General features: G+C 37.7%; 4 protein-coding genes across 6 annotated transcripts; 2 read left to right on the forward strand and 2 right to left on the reverse strand.

The window, feature by feature from the left end:
- Window positions 1-2,568: 2,568 nt before the first annotated feature.
- LOC110774447 (serine/arginine repetitive matrix protein) lies at window positions 2,569-4,141 on the forward strand. Its single transcript, XM_021978982.2, has 2 exons — window positions 2,569-3,370; window positions 3,573-4,141. The coding sequence occupies exons 1-2, from the start codon at window positions 2,792-2,794 to the stop codon at window positions 3,993-3,995; spliced, it is 1,002 nt and encodes a 333-aa protein (XP_021834674.1). The 5' UTR covers window positions 2,569-2,791; the 3' UTR covers window positions 3,996-4,141.
- Window positions 4,142-5,060: 919 nt separating this feature from the next.
- Window positions 5,061-7,280, forward strand: LOC110774448 (uncharacterized). Its single transcript, XM_021978983.2, has 4 exons — window positions 5,061-5,583; window positions 6,070-6,288; window positions 6,770-6,795; window positions 6,880-7,280. The coding sequence occupies exons 1-4, from the start codon at window positions 5,185-5,187 to the stop codon at window positions 7,112-7,114; spliced, it is 879 nt and encodes a 292-aa protein (XP_021834675.1). The 5' UTR covers window positions 5,061-5,184; the 3' UTR covers window positions 7,115-7,280.
- A 465-nt stretch (window positions 7,281-7,745) lies between these two features.
- On the reverse strand, window positions 7,746-9,083 carry LOC110774465 (uncharacterized). Of its 2 annotated transcripts, XM_021979005.2 has the most exons (3): window positions 8,770-9,083; window positions 8,339-8,691; window positions 7,746-8,239 (listed from the first exon to the last, which is right to left on the reverse strand). In XM_021979005.2, exons 1-3 carry the CDS (start codon window positions 8,935-8,937, stop codon window positions 8,086-8,088), a joined length of 675 nt encoding a protein of 224 aa, XP_021834697.1. In that variant the 5' UTR covers window positions 8,938-9,083; the 3' UTR covers window positions 7,746-8,085. The 2 variants fall into 2 exon arrangements, with proteins under 2 accessions (XP_021834697.1, XP_088108880.1); XM_088252754.1 differs by having other exon boundaries at window positions 7,747-8,691; window positions 8,770-9,082.
- A 2,185-nt stretch (window positions 9,084-11,268) lies between these two features.
- On the reverse strand, window positions 11,269-14,653 carry HCF243 (Serine/Threonine-kinase pakA-like protein). Of its 2 annotated transcripts, none has more exons than XM_088252164.1 (2): window positions 12,171-14,653; window positions 11,269-11,639 (listed from the first exon to the last, which is right to left on the reverse strand). In XM_088252164.1, the coding sequence occupies exon 1, from the start codon at window positions 14,410-14,412 to the stop codon at window positions 12,181-12,183; it is 2,232 nt and encodes a 743-aa protein (XP_088108290.1). In that variant the 5' UTR covers window positions 14,413-14,653; the 3' UTR covers window positions 11,269-11,639; window positions 12,171-12,180. The 2 variants fall into 2 exon arrangements, with proteins under 2 accessions (XP_088108290.1, XP_088108291.1); XM_088252165.1 differs by lacking the exon at window positions 11,269-11,639 and adding an exon at window positions 11,880-11,894.
- Window positions 14,654-16,766: the final 2,113 nt, after the last annotated feature.

The raw sequence follows: 16,766 nt of genomic DNA on the forward strand, positions 1-16,766 counted from the left end.
TAGGTTGTGAATGCTTGAGAAGTTGAGGAGATTGTGAATTTATATATGCTTGAGAAGTTGGACTTTTATGACACAAAAAGAACTTGCGGTTTTAAACCGCTAATTCACGGTAACCGACCGCGTTTTGCGGTTTACCGCATTGCGGTAAACCGCAAAACGCGGTCGGTTTGCGGTTTCAAAAATCACCATACCGCAAATAGTCGGTCAGTTTTCGGTTTGGACAAAAATTCGCGGTTACCGAACCGCAACCACCCCTAAACTTGATTGTCGGAGTGCTCGTAGCTAGTAACACAATAGTGCATGAGGTTTGGTCATCTTACACTCCCTTTTGTTTTTTATGATATGGGTGCTAATTTTCCCACTTCTCTTTTGTCCACTTACACTCCCTTTATTTTCTAATACTTTTTAGAGATATTTAGTCATATACCCATTCTTAGCACTAATAATATAGATAAACCTTACACCATTTAATTTCTATATACAAACCCAAAAAAAATGACAGCTTGCCCTATTGAATTTAATTTTGATTATTAAATTATTTTAATGCCCTATTGAGTTTTTTGGGCTTTTTTTATGAGGTATTGGGGTTGGGTTTGTTTTAAGAAATTAATGGCAATTTTGTAATTTAAAAGAAGCTAAAAGTCTTTTTGTTATATTGTAAATGGATTTTGGGTGTATTTCTAAAGTCCATTTCATATAGGGTTTTTTTATAATTTGGGCTTCTATATTAGGTATAATAGTGAATCTCTCTACTTTTTATTATGGAGTGTTGTTATTTCTACCCATCTATTTCATTTTCTCACCCACCTTATGTTCAAAATTTTGAAGACAAATTTACTCCTTTGTAAAATTACTTGTAAGGACTTGAAGGAAAAAGAAAACCAAATAAAAAAGCGTAGACTCTAACAAAGAAAAGAGAAAAACAACAAAGCGACTCCTTGATGTCTTACTGTTAAGTGGCAGTTGTTATCTTGGCTGAAATGGGTTTTATATCTATGCCTTTCATCAAGCGTAGGAAGTCTATTTCTGTGTTGGGTGGGTAGTTTTGTTTAGTTTTTCTCTGCTGGGATTGGTGTCTGTACCTCTTTTCATTGCACTAAAATACTCTCATCTTGGAACAAAAATAAAGGTGGAGCAACTGAATAGCATATACAACAACAGGAGAGGATTTTAAAAAGCTAACAAAATCTACTTTGTTTTCGGATATACAATCGTATGCAGCAATACTTTGCAGATTCAAAATTGTGGGGGTGGGGTGGTTGAGAGAGAGAAGAAAGGGAGAGAGAGGGAGGTAATAATTAAAGGATATTTTAGGACTTATGGTGGGTGGAAAGATAGAATAAAGGGGTGAAAATAGCAGCATTCTTATCATAATATAATGGATGGGAAGATAAGGTGAGTGGGGAAATATGACAGAGAGGTGGAAATAGTAGCACTCTGATTATAACATGCAAGGGGTTGACAAAATATGAGTGGGATGGAAGCATACAATTTCCAACAAATAAAATATAAGTAGAAAAAAGAGTAGTGGGAAAATCAGACTATTTGATTTCCCATTTCTTCTAATATTACTTGTGTCAATTATATCCCTCTCCTTTCTATGCATCGGGACTGCAGATTAGTTACATATAGAGTGTTGCAGCTGATGGGCTTGCAATATATGACCTAGCACTTCATCTGGGCTGAAATGTAATTACAAAGTTACTTTTGTTTGTTGGGCTTATGCCCCAAAAGACATTTAGTTGTGCAAGTTAGGCCCTCCTCAACCATATTTTATTTTTTTGCTAAAAATAGAAAATGTTAAGGGGAAATTCACACACAAGGGTACCCTATGCTACACAAACACGGATATACGACACAGGGACACAGGGAAAAGGCAAATCTCAAAAAACTAGGACACAGAGACATGACAATTAATTTTTTTATATTATAATAATACTTATAATTTTTTTTAAAAACAAAATACTGATGTTCATACTCCAATTTCACAATACCATATATAGTGAAATTCAAAGTTTCCAAGTCTTTCAAATGTATATTATTATTTTTATATGAATTAACACATTAGTTTACCCTGAGTATGAGTTGACCTATGTCCGAAGAATGTCTTGACCGTGTATGGGGAGTGTCTTAACCATGAACACGGGTGTCCGAGAAGTGTCCAAGTGTTCTTACAGTTCGACGCTTGGGCTTAGTGGAGTGTCCGTGCAACATAACGGGTACTATGGGGACTTGAACTTAGGATCATTTGAAAGCATACTAAAGACATGGGTAGCCTCAACCATATTTTGGGGGGAAAGTAAAATAGAGAGAGAGAGAGAGAGAGAGAGGACTACTTTTAGTATTTATTCAACACCAAAAACACCAAAAGAACCTTGGCTGTAATATAATGGGGAGAAAAATATTGTGCACCTCTCTATAAACAAAAGCCCATCACATGGGGAGTGCGCTGGCATGACCCTGTCATTGACATAAGCCATTAATCCTTCTCCATATTTTCGTAGTTGTATGTATTGACTTAAATGCCACATTCCCTGCTTTCAATCTGAAATCTTTTATCTTATCCCTTTTATAGGGCAAATCATGAACCACCTTGTCCAAATGCATTTCAACATTAAAATATGCCTTGATTCCCAAAGCACATGGTTCCATGCCCCCACACATGGCTTCCCCAGTCATCCCACCTAGCTGTTGCTCACAATTCTAATTTTTAATTCTCTTGCATCTTGATTTAAATAGGTACAAATAGAAGAACACAAAAGTGGGTGTTTTTTACTACTTCTGTGGAGCCATGGAGCCTTTTGGTGATGACCAAGTTGAGCAATCTTCAAGCAGGAAGGAGAACAATGTGGAGGAAGCAAATGATCTCTTGGAAGAGTGTTGGTTTTTTGACAACTTGCTCAACCGGAAGCAGAAGATGTTGAGGTGTTATTCTGATCCTCAATGCAATTCATCAAACTTTGGTCAAGAAATGTCAGTGAAGAGTTCACATGACCAAAAGTCCTTGTTGACAACAAGTGAGGCCACACAAGGCAATGGCTGTGCTGGTTCTAATTTGGTTAGAACACCATCTTTGCCTCTTCATATAGGGAGGAGGCAAGAGGAAGAAGTTCAAGTAAAGCAAAGTGGTAGTAATAAGAGTTTGAGCAAATTGACAAGGCAAACATCACATCAGAAAATGCTGCAGACACCAACCAAATCACCAGCTTGTATAGGCAGGACAGAAGGAGTTCAAGATAAGGAAAGTGATAACAGAAGAAGCAAAATGAATGGGCAGCCAGTGCGCCAGAATTTGCTCAGGACACCCTCCTTGCCACCATGTATAGGAAGGGAAGAGAGCAACCAAAAAAGTGTTCCTCAGAGACATAAGGTACTAGCAATAGAATCCCTATCTTTGTTCATCAATTTATTTGATTACAATTAGATGACTACTTCATTTCCCGTTTCGCTGAATTTTTGTATGGTTGATCGTGAAAGTACATTGGTGTATTTGAAAATTTGTGTTAAGAATCATAGGTTATATAAGAATTAGAACTATATGCTTATAATGTTGTTACATTTGAAAATTGCAGGGGCTCATGACACAAAGTTCTAGCATTCCAAGATATAGACCACCAAAAAACACAGAAGGGGAAAGCAATGCTAGTACAGATGGGTGCAAGGAAAAGAGACGCAGAAGCCTTAACGGGTTAACCACGAGAAAGAGCCTAAGTGATCTTGAGATTGAAGAGCTGCAAGGGTTCAAGGACCTGGGATTCACATTTGACAAGAAAGAACTGAGCCCCAGTGTGGTTAACATACTTCCTGGTTTGCAAGAAAAGAAGAGCACAGAGGATTTGAACCCAGAAAAGGTTAGGAGGCCTTATCTTTCTGAATCATGGCTGGTGCAAAGCTGTGCTCCTCCACCTCCAAACTTGGGTGCAAGTAGGTCTGCTGAGGACATGAAGGCACAGATCAAGTTCTGGGCTAGAGCTGTGGCTTCCAATGTGCGCTAGGATTAATGTGTGTGCCTAAAGAAAATAACATACAACATCATGGGAATTTTTGTGATTTGTAACTTGAATAACATACCAATTGTGTAGTCTGATTATATTGAAACTGTAACATCCAATCCATTCAAAAACCAAATTAATCCAATCATATTTTTTGTTAGAAGATTTTAATTATTTGGTTAAGCTTTTAAGTTCTTGCTACTTTCAGAGACTCTGGCATTCATCCCAAATCAAATGGAACCCATACTTATTTATTTTATACCATAACATTTGAAATGGACAGCCTGATTTGATGAGACAAGGAAAAGCAAATGCTTTTGCCTTTTAGGATGTGAACCCGTGAGTGTTTATGGAATTGTTAAAAAACAATGCTTACATGGAAAGAACAGCACTGTCTTCATTAACATCTGTTCAATTCTGAACTCATGATGATCCTTTTGAGCCATCTTCTTCATGCAAGTTCAAGTGGGAACCAGAACTTGGAAGCTAATGACATTTTGGAAAGAGTGTTGGTTCTTTTACAGCTTGCTTGACAGAAAACAAAGGATGTTAAGGTGTTATTCTGATCCTCTGGTCAGGAAATGTTCTTCACAATGTGATGCTCATTCTTTTGTAAGGACTTTTTCCCAATGGAGACCTAAAATGGAAGAATTGATCGTCACATTACAAGGAAGTATGCTCGAACAATGATGTTCATAGACTTTATTTTTCAACCATTTGAGCTACAAGCTACTTGCAAAAAAAACATTTATTTATTAAAATGAATTTTTAAGTCGGCATGTAAAAATCATTTTAACAAAAAATGATAAAATCAATTAAATCATGAACTATTTAGCCTTTTTATTATTGTCATGATCATCTTTGTGTTTATCAAAAACATTAAATAATTCTATTTAATTTTTTACAATTAACCAAATGGTTTTCCATTCAGGTGCTATTTGAATGGCCAACAAATTTGATATGGTTGAAAATTGTAGTCCTTTCAACATTGTTAAAGAAAATTGTAAGGGAAAAAACAACAAATAAGAAACAAACATCTGAAGTAGATAACAGATATTTTCAAATATCAAATCCCACCATAATCTCAAAAATGTGCAAAGATGAGAGAGAAAAAAAAACCAAGAAACAGAGCAATAACTAACAACCAACCCAACCCTCAGCAACTCAGCTTTCCCTCTCTAAAAACCCTCAAATGTTGCAGACCCAACACCTTCTCTGTTCCCATTTCCCCATCTGTCTCTCTCCTCCCCAAACCCACTTTCTCTTTCCCCCAAATCTCTCATCTTCTCGTCTCAATTTTCTCTACAAACCCATAAGTCTCTGCTCTGTCTCAGCCCATTCTAGGCCCAGACCCGAACAATGGCTAGCCGAAGCTCCAGAACCCACAACCAGTATTCCTACAGCTCCATACACTCCCTTGGAATTCGCCCCGGAGGGTCCCGAAGAATTGCCACCATCTTCCTCTCCAGTATTTGCTACCACAGATGACCCTTCTTCTATCCAAGTAGCTACCAGTGTTCTTCTCACTGGAGCCATTTCTGTCTTCCTGTTTCGCTCTCTTCGACGTCGTGCAAGGCGTGCTAAAGAGCTGGTAAAGATTATAGCTTTCTTTTCATTTATGTGTACAAATTACTGTTTTTTGTGTGTTATTATGCTAAAGTTTGGAATTTTAGGAACTGGGTTTTGGTAGGAATTCCCTTTTATTACCAATTGTTAGTTTTTTGTGTGTTCGTGATTACACATTGGGTTACTGGGTGTTGCTGTTTTAATTTGAGTGCCACTTCTTTATGCATTGTTAAGCTTGAATTCAATTTGTTGTGAGCTGAGCTGTGCTCTGACATGAATAGGATAATTCCACATTTCAACTGATTTATTTTATATCCCATTTTGGGGTTTGGGGAATTTTTTTTTGGATTCTGTTAATTGTGATACTACAATTTAATTTGCCATTGTGGTCAAATTTGGACTTTGAGGATTTGGGTCTTGACATTTTTCCATTCACTTTATTTCCAAGTTTTTTATTTTGTGGAATTATGAGCCAATTTGTGGGATTTGATGGAGTGATTTTGGTGCCTAGAAATTTAGGTCTTCTGGAGTGAAGAAGTCGTTGAAGGAGGAGGCTTTGGATAGCCTGAAGGCATTGTCTACTGGTTCTGTTGAAGAAAAGGGTCCACCTTCACCTGTTCAGGCATTGTTGGGTGGAATATCAGCCGGTGTCATCGCACTTATTCTTTATAAGTTCACTACTACAATTGAAGCATCTCTCAACCGCCAAACAATTTCTGATAACTTTTCGGTCCGTTCCTTGATTTGCCTCATGTCCTTACTTTTAATTGAGTTGTTTCTTATACATTGGTTGTAGCTGTACTTGTTGAAGTAGCACATTTATTCTTTGTGAGCCTGCTGCTACTGTGGTAGTTTCTCCCGGTTTGCCTAAAAACTTTGAGATAAATTCTCTTGCACTTTAACTGCCTCTTGATTTATGTTGAATCATTTCTTTTGTATTGAGTTTAGCCACTATGCTCGAAGTTCACTGTTGAATAGAACAGTACGATTAAGAATGTTAAGTTCTTAGATAATTTGAGCTGACTGGTGATGCATTGCACAATTTGAACCACAAAATGCTTGTACTTTTCATATCTATTGAATTTGGTGATAGCAAAAGTGTACTATGGACAGCTTTTCATTTCTATTCTTGTTGGTGTGTGAACTGGGTTCATTTTCATTGACTACTCAACCTAGACTCTAATCACTGTACTTGTTTTTCTATTCTTCAGGTTCGTCAGATTACAATAACCATAAGGTAGCTCCTACTACTACTTCCTTTCGATGTTCCTTGCTTTTAAATCGATCTGGAGAATGATAACCTTTAATCTCCTGTTGTCAGGACGATTATAAATGGGTTGTGCTACCTTGCAACATTTGTTTTTGGCATCAACGCTGTTGGTTTAGTCCTTTATGCTGGTCAGCTCGCCATCAACTCTATCATGGAAGATACAAGTACGGAAACTGAGAATCAAGGTAAAGAGCAATCAGGCTCACTGAATTCAACGGTTGAGAGCCCCCCAAATAGTGGTGCGAACAGCGGCAAGGATGACCAAAGTTCAGATGAGACACAATAGAGGAGTAGAACCGTTATTGACGCAGAGGAATAGGTTGTTTTCCATTTCAACCTCGTTCTAGGAAAATTATATTTTCAATGAAATAGATGCCATTTCAGGCTTTTGTCTTTTCGTCAATCTATGTGCACTAAACCCCTCTATGCAATTACTAAATATGATTGTCAAAGATGCAATGGTCCACAGAAGCTGCCTTTAATGTTTGTGTATCTTGCATATTCATCTGGCAGAAAAGTTATAACCTAACAAGAGATGATCTAGGAGTTTCAGTCTTGGATAAAACTTTGATACTTTGCCTTCATACCTTTATCATTCATTTTGACAGAAATTTGTGGAACGAATTGACAATCATTTTAGCTGCCTGCATTTCAATAGAACATGTTGACTTATCCCAAAAAAGTAAGAAAATAACAAATCAGCAGAACATGTTCAATTTGTTTATCTGTCATCAGGTCTAGATTGAGAGTTTGATCAAACAAACTGTGACACTCCAAGGACCAAGTATATCTCCAGTTGCCTTGGACCTTGTCAAAAGCTAAAAATTGGGAAAGCTTTCTGCTTCAGAAGTAGTCCAAGTTTTTGTGCTTTGCTAACGATGCAGAACTTAACGTAATGCCAGTTGAAATTTAACCAAACTGTGAGTGTCAAGATGAATGCGCTGCATTTATTCATCTTCCAAGGGTTTATATAGAGATTAGCTGAAGAAATAAATAAGCAAACTTCAAATTCAAAGGGTTTAAGTAAGAAACTAAAAATTCAAAATGATTTAAATTATTAAAACCATTAAAACCATTAAATCAGATCATGTCAAAGTTTGCTACTAAAAAAAATGTTACGATGGGAATTAGCATACACAACATGTGATTTTCCAGACCTCTCTCTCTCTCTCTCTCTCTCAAGTGTTATACTCCAAAGATATTCTCCTATACTTATTGCCTCTTAGTTTGTACTTTACATGATGCTGGTTGTTGGTTTCAACCTTGAGCTCTGCTTCCATCCATGTGTGATCTTTCATGTTGTTGCTCAATAACCCTTTCTATTCTGCTGTTTTCTTCACCAATTTTCCTGAGCACATTATGACTCTTGGCTGGTTGGAACTGATGCAATGGAGTGGAATTTGAATCAAGCCTGTGCAAAATCAACACCATAATCACTGAACAAACAAACATCGGAATTGGACCAAAAATCCAGAGGAGCAAAGTAGTGGCAAAGTAGATAGCTCTTAACCCCAGAGTCCAGAACAAGCCACCACTTATCACAGCCTTCTCCACATGAGCCAAAGGAATGTCATTGTCTGGCATGCTGATGAGGAAATTGGCATGGACAAAGTTTCTTATGCACTGTAAAAAGGAAGCCAAAGCAAGCAGGAAGCAGGCCAGAATGCTAATATATTTGATAGAAATTATGGCAGGACTTGTGTCACCATATGTAATGCTACTCATGAAGATGTTGTGTGAAGAGCTCCCAATCCATGCTCCAATCAGAGAGCTCAAGGCTAAAGAGGTTGAAGCTAAGAAATTCGCCGCTGTTATGGTGCCGGAGATTACTGTTAGGGACAGGCCTCTGTCCTTTGCTTCAACCTGCAATTAATTAGAGACCAAATAAATTTGAACTTGATTAGCATGCTATTAATTTATATTAATTAGAGTCTTGCTGACCTGCAACATTCTCTCAACCCAAGCTTTTCTGCAGTGGTTCTCATTGCCAATAACTGTGGTTTCTGGATGTCTTAGGCATCTGTAGAGAAGAAAGAGATGGTAGCAGAACATGATTAGCAAACCAGTTGGGACCAACACTAAATCTAAGTATTCTTTCTTCCAAACCATTCTCTCTAATATCTCTCTCTCTCTCTCTCTCTCTCTCTCTCTCTCTCTCTCTCTCTCTCTCTCTCTCTCTCAACTAAGATGAACAAACTAATTGTTGGGTTTGGTTGGTTTTTTGTCAAGATTCGTAAGTTAATAATATTCTGGCTGTATAGTGGGTTTGGTTGGTTAAGTAGAGGCAATTTGGTTTTACTTTTGAATGAAGATGACCGACCTCTCAATTAATCAATAAAAAAAAAATGATGATGATCAAGATCATGACCAATAAGATGTGCACAACTTTTCAAATACGAGTCAGCAAAAACAACTTATAAATACCGTGCAGTGCAGTGCAGCTTTTCTTTTACAGTACTTCACATGGAAATAGTAGTCGTTGTGAACATGTTTCAATGGTTAGGAGAGCTCGTAAGGTTACAAAGTTTGGTTCACACTTCACAGCTTCACGTACTCTTTTCAAAGTTCCAAAACTCTTCACAACAATGGGTCCTTTAGACCAATCAATCAAATTTTGTCACCGCAGATTATAAAAAATAACGAAACTATGGGTTTTCAAGAGGCTGATTTGTCTCAGGCAAGAAGTAATAATAATGATTTAGATTCTACAATGTTGGGCAAAGTTATTGTGTTCCAACTCCATAGTTATTTTCCCTTTGATCTCTTCAAGTGATATTAAGTTTCTTTTTGTTCCAACGACTGTCATTCATGAGATTTGAACTCAGGAACTTCTCCAACGAAACGAAGTGAAAATTAGGTGACTAAGAATATCAACATAGTGAAAATGACTAGATTGTGGATCCTTAATTCAAATCTTTTGGTTTGTGAAAAAGTTGAAAGTTGTATAGTTTCTCAAATGTGATTTCTTTTAAACTCAAGCTAGCAAATCAATGCATCTCAAGTAGGAGAATGGCATAATTTTCTATGTTTTGGAGCTCATATTTCTAAGTTTGCCTGTCAAGTCAACTGAAATTGGGCTCTTTGCACTTCATATGTAGTTGGTGGTGTTTGAATGGGCTACAATAATAGGTTGCTTTTGTGCATCTTCAGTACCATGGCATAGGATTTTGTGAACTACAAGTGAATAGTGTAGTCAGGTAGCCTTTGCAATTGATGAGCAAATCACAGACATATAATGAGGCCAATGAAAACCTGCTTGTTCTTTTCAGTCTCCCATTGTAGATGATCCTCCAAAGGCAAATGTAGATGGTAGAGCCCCCCACTTTTCTTCTTTTTGGCATTCATTTTTTTATATGTTTGTCCTTGTCCTTACCTTAAAAAGGACCTCCATAGTGAAAGAAAATCTCTGTCCAGGAAAAGATGGAATCTCTGTAAAAGCTTCAAATCACTAACTTGTGCTGCTGCTTTGGAAATAGTTGAACACCCTATCAAAGACTTGACAAAATAATTAATAATAATAAAAAACAACATTAAAGAATTCACTTTCACTAAACCATGCCTTTAGAACCTTTTTCTCTTTTCATTTCTCTAGCACTTACAGATATATAGAAACAAAAAACATAAACTCAAGGATTGTGACAGAGCAGCATTATGGGGAATGTGACAACTTAGGCAGCTTGTTGCTGCTACTATCTTGAATTGCTGTCAATTATTTTATGCTGCCACATATAATCAATCTAGATAGGTAAGAAATCTGTAAAGGAATCTACTTTAATTTTTTGTTTTGGTTGCTAAATTTCTCTCTGTTATTTTTTCTTTTTCCCCTAAATTCAGCAGTTGTTTTCTTTTCTTTGAACATCTGATTGTGCATCACAACTAATAAAGTGATTATATCAAATAAAATTCTTTTAAATTAAAAAAAGCAGATTATTTATCTAAAAAGGGTAGTAGGGTTACCTAGCAAGCAAACAGCCCTTTCAGCTGACAATGGTGAAAACTGGTCAAACAGGTTTGTAGACTAGAAGTAGCAGAATTAAAGGCACCCAGGAAGTGAGAATTGAGATTGCTGATTGGCATCTGGATAAGGGAATGGCTTGAGAATAAGCTAAGGGCCTTTCGGGATGGGTTGAGGTTGAGCTACTCCTTGATACTTAATCTCATATTATAAACACTTTTTTTTTTTTTTTTGGTTACATTGATATTAGATGAGATTAAAAGAAGTCTTATGGATATTAGATGATTCTTAATCTCATCTATAAGCTACTGATATTAAATTATTTCGGGCTAAGGTTGAAACCAATTGTCTTTTCAAATACTCTAACATGCATAGAGTTTCCAAAAGGCTTACGATACTCCGTTACAAGTAAGTTCTTTTCCTCATAAATACTTTATTGTCATATCTCTTCCTCTCCTTGAGAAAAACTTGTATATCACGAGATCCGCAACTAATCATGTTCTGCCACGCATGATAATTGTTCCACATGGCAGAATGTGATTGATATAAATGTTTCACATGATGGAATGTGATTAGTTGGGAATAACAAAACAGTGATATCTTTGTGATAGCAAAACTTCTCTCTCTCCCTTCCCTAAATAATAATCCTAACAAATAAATAAACTAATAAAAACAATATTTATCTGAGCACAATGCAAGCTGGAGCTCCACTCCCCAACCAAAGTTTCTGAATTTGGCTCAGGCTCTCAAGAGTGCCTTTGTTTCTGCTACCCAATACGAAACCACACTCTGCCCTGCACTCTGCTCTAAAACCTAAATACCCCCATAGCCCATGTGTTTCACCACCTTCTTACATCTGCACACCAGAAAAAAGCAATCTTTAACTGCCATCATTTACCCTATAAAGGAGAGCAAAGCAGCTCTTTTTACAGTCGACCGACCAAGCAAGTGCTTGCTGCTCTCTCTGCACATACCCATTCCAATACCAACTTTTACAGCATCACCATTTATTCAGAGCAAAGGAGAAAAAGTAGAAAATAGAGGAACCCAATGAACCCAATCTAAGTGGCAAAAACCTGTCCTGCAATTTCTGGATGCATCCACTTGCATTCTATCGAACCCAAGTGAACAAGTTTTAATATGAACAGAAAAGGGAATTGAAATCAATCATAAATAAATTTATAAGAGCAACATGAAAAAGAATTTATAGAAAATCACTACATAAAGATGTACAAACCCAAAAAAAGAGAGCAATAATATCAACCTGAAAAACCTAGAGGTCACCCCATTACATATATAATCATACAACTTCCTACATCAATTTTTTTTTCTTTTTTTTCTTTTTTTTTCTTTTTTTTTGGGTTTTTCACAATCCAAATTAATTTACCTCGGCTCAGTCAGAACCCGACCCCAGCCGCGCCGACTCCCATCGCCGCCCGCCTATGCGGCTCCATCTTCCTATTCTTCCAAAAACACGTCTCCGCCGCCGCGAGCTTACCCGCCGACCTCATCGGCTCGGACTTGCAGCGCGTAAGCACAAACGGCTCGTAAGCAGTGGACCCCACCAGCTTCTGCCCTATCATCGTGGCCATCGAAACCGGACCTGCCTGAACTGGGAACGAACAAGACGACCTCGGCGGCTGAATGACCGGCTGCGCCGCCGGTGCCGCAGCAGGATTCGAGTCGATGCTGACCCGCTTCTTGGCCTCATCTGGAGCGTCGACTTTCTTGACGTGTCGCTCCGGCAGGCATCGGATGAAGTCCGTGGTGCAGACCCAAGTTTCCTTGGACACCTCCATGGACAATTTAGGCTCGCACATCATTAACAGTAGGCAGTCCGGTAAGACCGGATTCTGAACCGCCCTATTCGACCCGGAATCTAATTGGGTTTTCGGGTTTTCGGGTACGGGTTCAGGTCTATCTGGGGTTACTGTCTCTGTTGATTCGTCTGCAACTTCAGCCTCTGTTTTTTCTTCTTCTTCCTCTTCTTCTAGTTCTTCTGACTTTACACACTCATTGGAAGGTATTGGAAGCTTTACTTCTCTCACTTCCTCTTCTTTTTCTTCTTCTTGTTGCTCTTGCTCCTGTTCTGTAGCTTCACATTCATGGTCATTTTCTTCAAGTTCTAACCTTTCTGGATCTGCAACAACATCAAGTACACAACACTCTTCTGACAATGCTTGCTGGGTAACATCCAATTCTTGCTCCCCTTCTTCCTCTATCTCTGTTTCTTGTTGGCATTCAGCCTTTTCTTCAATCTCTTGTACTTCATCATAAAGTTGCTGCCTTTTTTCTGGGTTCTCATCCAAACCTTCTTTCTCATCCCCCTCTTCTTCTAAAACCAAATTTTCTACCTCTTCCAAGTCTCCATGTTCTTCACCATCACAAACCCATTTCTCACACACACCATCCCCTTCAGCAACCTGTGTCTCCAACCCATTTTGCACCTGCTCAAGTACTTCTTCAGTACCTTGTTCTTCTACAAAGTCTTGTGCTCTTTCTGTAAGACCCTTGTCCTCTTTCTCCTCTTCATCTTCACCCTCTTCATCTTGAGGAGCAGCAGGCATCTCCCAAAATCGATTAGCAAGAGCAGCCATTTTCACTGGATCAGATCTACACCTCATAAGCAAAAGAGCATTCTTTGGAGGAACGCAAATGCTCACTCTCCCCGCTTCTTCTTCCTCCATTACACTCTCATTCAATCTCTCTTCCTTGAACTCAATACCTTCAAACACTTGCCTCCTCTGGCTATGGCCACTGCTACTATTAGTACTTCTCTCTGTTCTTTCTTGATCTTCACCCACCACCAACTCAATCTCTCTCCCTTTCCCATCCCCATCTTGCAAAGCAACAAACCACCTCGCAAAGACTGCGCCACAAGATGACCCTCCACTCTCTGATCTCACTCCCTTATTTTCTTCTTTCTCCTTGTTATTATTGTCATCACTAGCCAAACAAGAAGACCGGTTCGGAATCAAGCAGTTAAACTCGGACCCAAAAGCCCTCAAAGCTTCACAAATCGTCAAAGGAAGATGAACCCACCTCTGGTTTCTGTGCCTTAAGCATTCCTGTTGATTATTATTATTCATCTGGTGATTTTGAAAGTGCAAACCTTGGAAGTTGTTGCTGCTGTTGTCTCGATTGTAAAGCTCTTGACTTTGACTAGCTGTGTTGTTGGTGCTCTGCTGATTTTGCTCTGGTTTTCTGAAACTAGCCTCACTTCCCCTGCTGCGCTTGGATCTACTAATTATCCTCATTTTCTTGCCCTGTTTCTTGGTCTTGACCCTGACCTGACCAATACATGTGACCTTAGGGGAAGACGGTTCTGGGTTTTCAAAAGCACACCCACGTTTTTTACTAGTGCCACCATTGCTAGGGAACATTGGGGAGGCTTGGCCACCCTTGATGCTTCCACTGGTTCTAAGCCTGCGGCTGAGAGAAGAGGAGAGGGAGATTTGGGAAGGCTCTCTGGCTCGGCCTGGGCTGAGAATGGACTTGGAGGAGAGCTTCATGGATGAAGAAGAGAGGCGAGAAGTAGTGAAGCAAATGAAGAGCTCGCTTGTAGTTGTGGATGTAGTGCCACTAATGCTGCTGTTGCTTTTGGTGCGATGGGGTCTGTCTGACTCCATTGTTTTTCATTATAATTTTTACTGAGCTGTGGTTGTGGTGGTGGCCATTAGCATAAGCAGAGCAAGAATGGGGGGCTATGAATGATTGATGAATATTTGTTTGGTTTGTATGGTGGGTTGTGCTGCAGAGAGAGAGAGAGAGAGAGAGAGAGAGATAGAGAGATAGAGATTTATTGGTACTGGAAGGTGACAGAATGGAGTTTGTCTTTATCAAAATGGAACTGAGTGAGTGTAAGGATCTGGTTACTTGGGCCTTGAAACTAAGTTGCTGTGATACATGCGTTACAATTACATGACCATAATACCCTTTGTCTTTGTAGATTATTACTTCGAAGGTTGGAGGAGTTTGTTGTGACTTGTGAGCATGCATGGTTTGCCTGCTTTCTACCTTTAGCCTTTTAGGTGTGGAATCTTGGTACTCAAATCTTAAAGTCAAGGAAAAGAAGGTACACGTACACCAAAGACCAACCAAAGACCAGCCAAAGAAATGAAAAGGTGGAAATAAAAAGAAATGGGAGAAGATAAAGGCCATCGACAGCAATGAAGGGCTAAACGTATCCCACTCAAAAAATTTAGTTCGCATTTATAATGAGCTTCTTAAATCATCTTTTTAAACATATTTTAGGGAGGAATTGAAAAAATACAACTCCAATCATGCTTTTTATCCATCCCTAAAATAGGAAGACCTCTATGAGCTCCTAAGAGCATCCACAATGAGCTCCCTAAACCATTTTCTTAGATAAATTTTAGGGAGAAATTATAAAAATGCAACTCCAACCATACTCCCTATCCACCTCCTAAAATAGGGAGTTCTCTAGGAGCTCCTAAATCTGATGAGAGAGAAAGGACTCCTAGTGACTCCCTATAATTTAATGTTGTTTTATTTAATGAGTATTTTCAAACCTTTAATTAATGTTAACTATTTTTTTTTTTATTTTTTAATAGAGATGGACCAATCAAAAAAGAGTTATAGCATTTATGACTCTCCAAATTAAGGAGTATGGTTGGAGTTGAAATTTTTTAGAGAGCTTCTAAAATAGCTTTCTTATATTTTTAGCTAAATTTTAGCTAAGAAATAGATAGCATCATTGTGGATGCTCTAAATCTAAGAAGAGAGAAAGAACTCATAGTGGCTCCCTATAATCTAATGTTGTTTTATTTCATGAGTATTTTCAAACCTTTAATTAATGTTAACTATTTTTTATATTATTTTTTTAATAGAGATAAACCAATTAAAAAAGAGTTATAACATTTATGACTCCCTAAACTAAGGAGTATGATGTAGCTAAAAACACACAAAAGCTATTTTAGGAGCTCTCTATAAAATTTGAACTACAATCATACTCCCTAATTTAGGGAGTCATAATTACTATAATTATTTTTTGATTCAATAAAATTGGTCCATCTCAATTAAAAAATAATTTAAAAATAGTTAGTATTAATTAAAAGATTAAAATATGCATTAAAAAAAAAACAACATTAAATTATAGGGAGCCACTAGGACTCTTTTCTCTCTCTTCAGATTTAGGAGCTCCTAAAAGTCTCACTATTTTAGGAGGTGGATAGAGAGCTTGGTTGGAGTTGGAGTTTTCCAATTCCTCCCTAAAATTTGTCTAAGGAGATGGTTTAAGAAGCCCATTGTGAATGCTCTAAGGCTATATTTTTACCATCTCCAGCGGTGCAGGGTTAAATCATAGCCCTCTTAATATTTTAGTAGTTTTTAATATATTCTTTAAATATATAGAATAATTTAATTAAAGTACTATTTTTAGACCCTATTTAAAATTTATTTTAGAAGATAAAAATGTTTTCGGATAGCATTTTAGAAGAGAAAAATAGTTTTGGATTGGATATGATTAATTTAAAAACAACAACAGCCCACCCAAAAAACTAAAACATTAATTTTAAAAACAACAACTGGCTCACCCAATAAATAATAAAATAAGATATAGCCCACCCAAGAATCAAACCACATTTGGCCTGCTGACTGGGTTTGGCTCAATGACATGACACATATAACCCATTTACTGAAGATAAGTTTTGGGGTGTGAAATGGCTAAATACAAGGGTATAGCTCACTTTTGGAGATGGCTTAAGCATCTTACTGAAAAGCCACATTACTCATTTACTTTTTACAAAGCCTAAGAGATCTATGGTATTAGTTTGATGAGAAGGCACACCCATTCATAGTTCTTGTATTCACTTTGATATCATGAAAAAAGTTGATGTTCCATTTCAAAATAAATTGACAATAGAAGAGTACTCCAAATACATTTTGAGATTTATTTCTAAACGCTTTCAAAAACGTTTTGAGTCGTTAGAAAGCGATTTTAACCTTTCTAAAAACAGTATAA

This window comes from Prunus avium, chromosome 4, assembly GCF_965620075.1.
Source record: "Prunus avium chromosome 4, drPruAviu1.hap1.1, whole genome shotgun sequence".
Lineage (NCBI taxonomy): Eukaryota > Viridiplantae > Streptophyta > Magnoliopsida > Rosales > Rosaceae > Prunus > Prunus avium.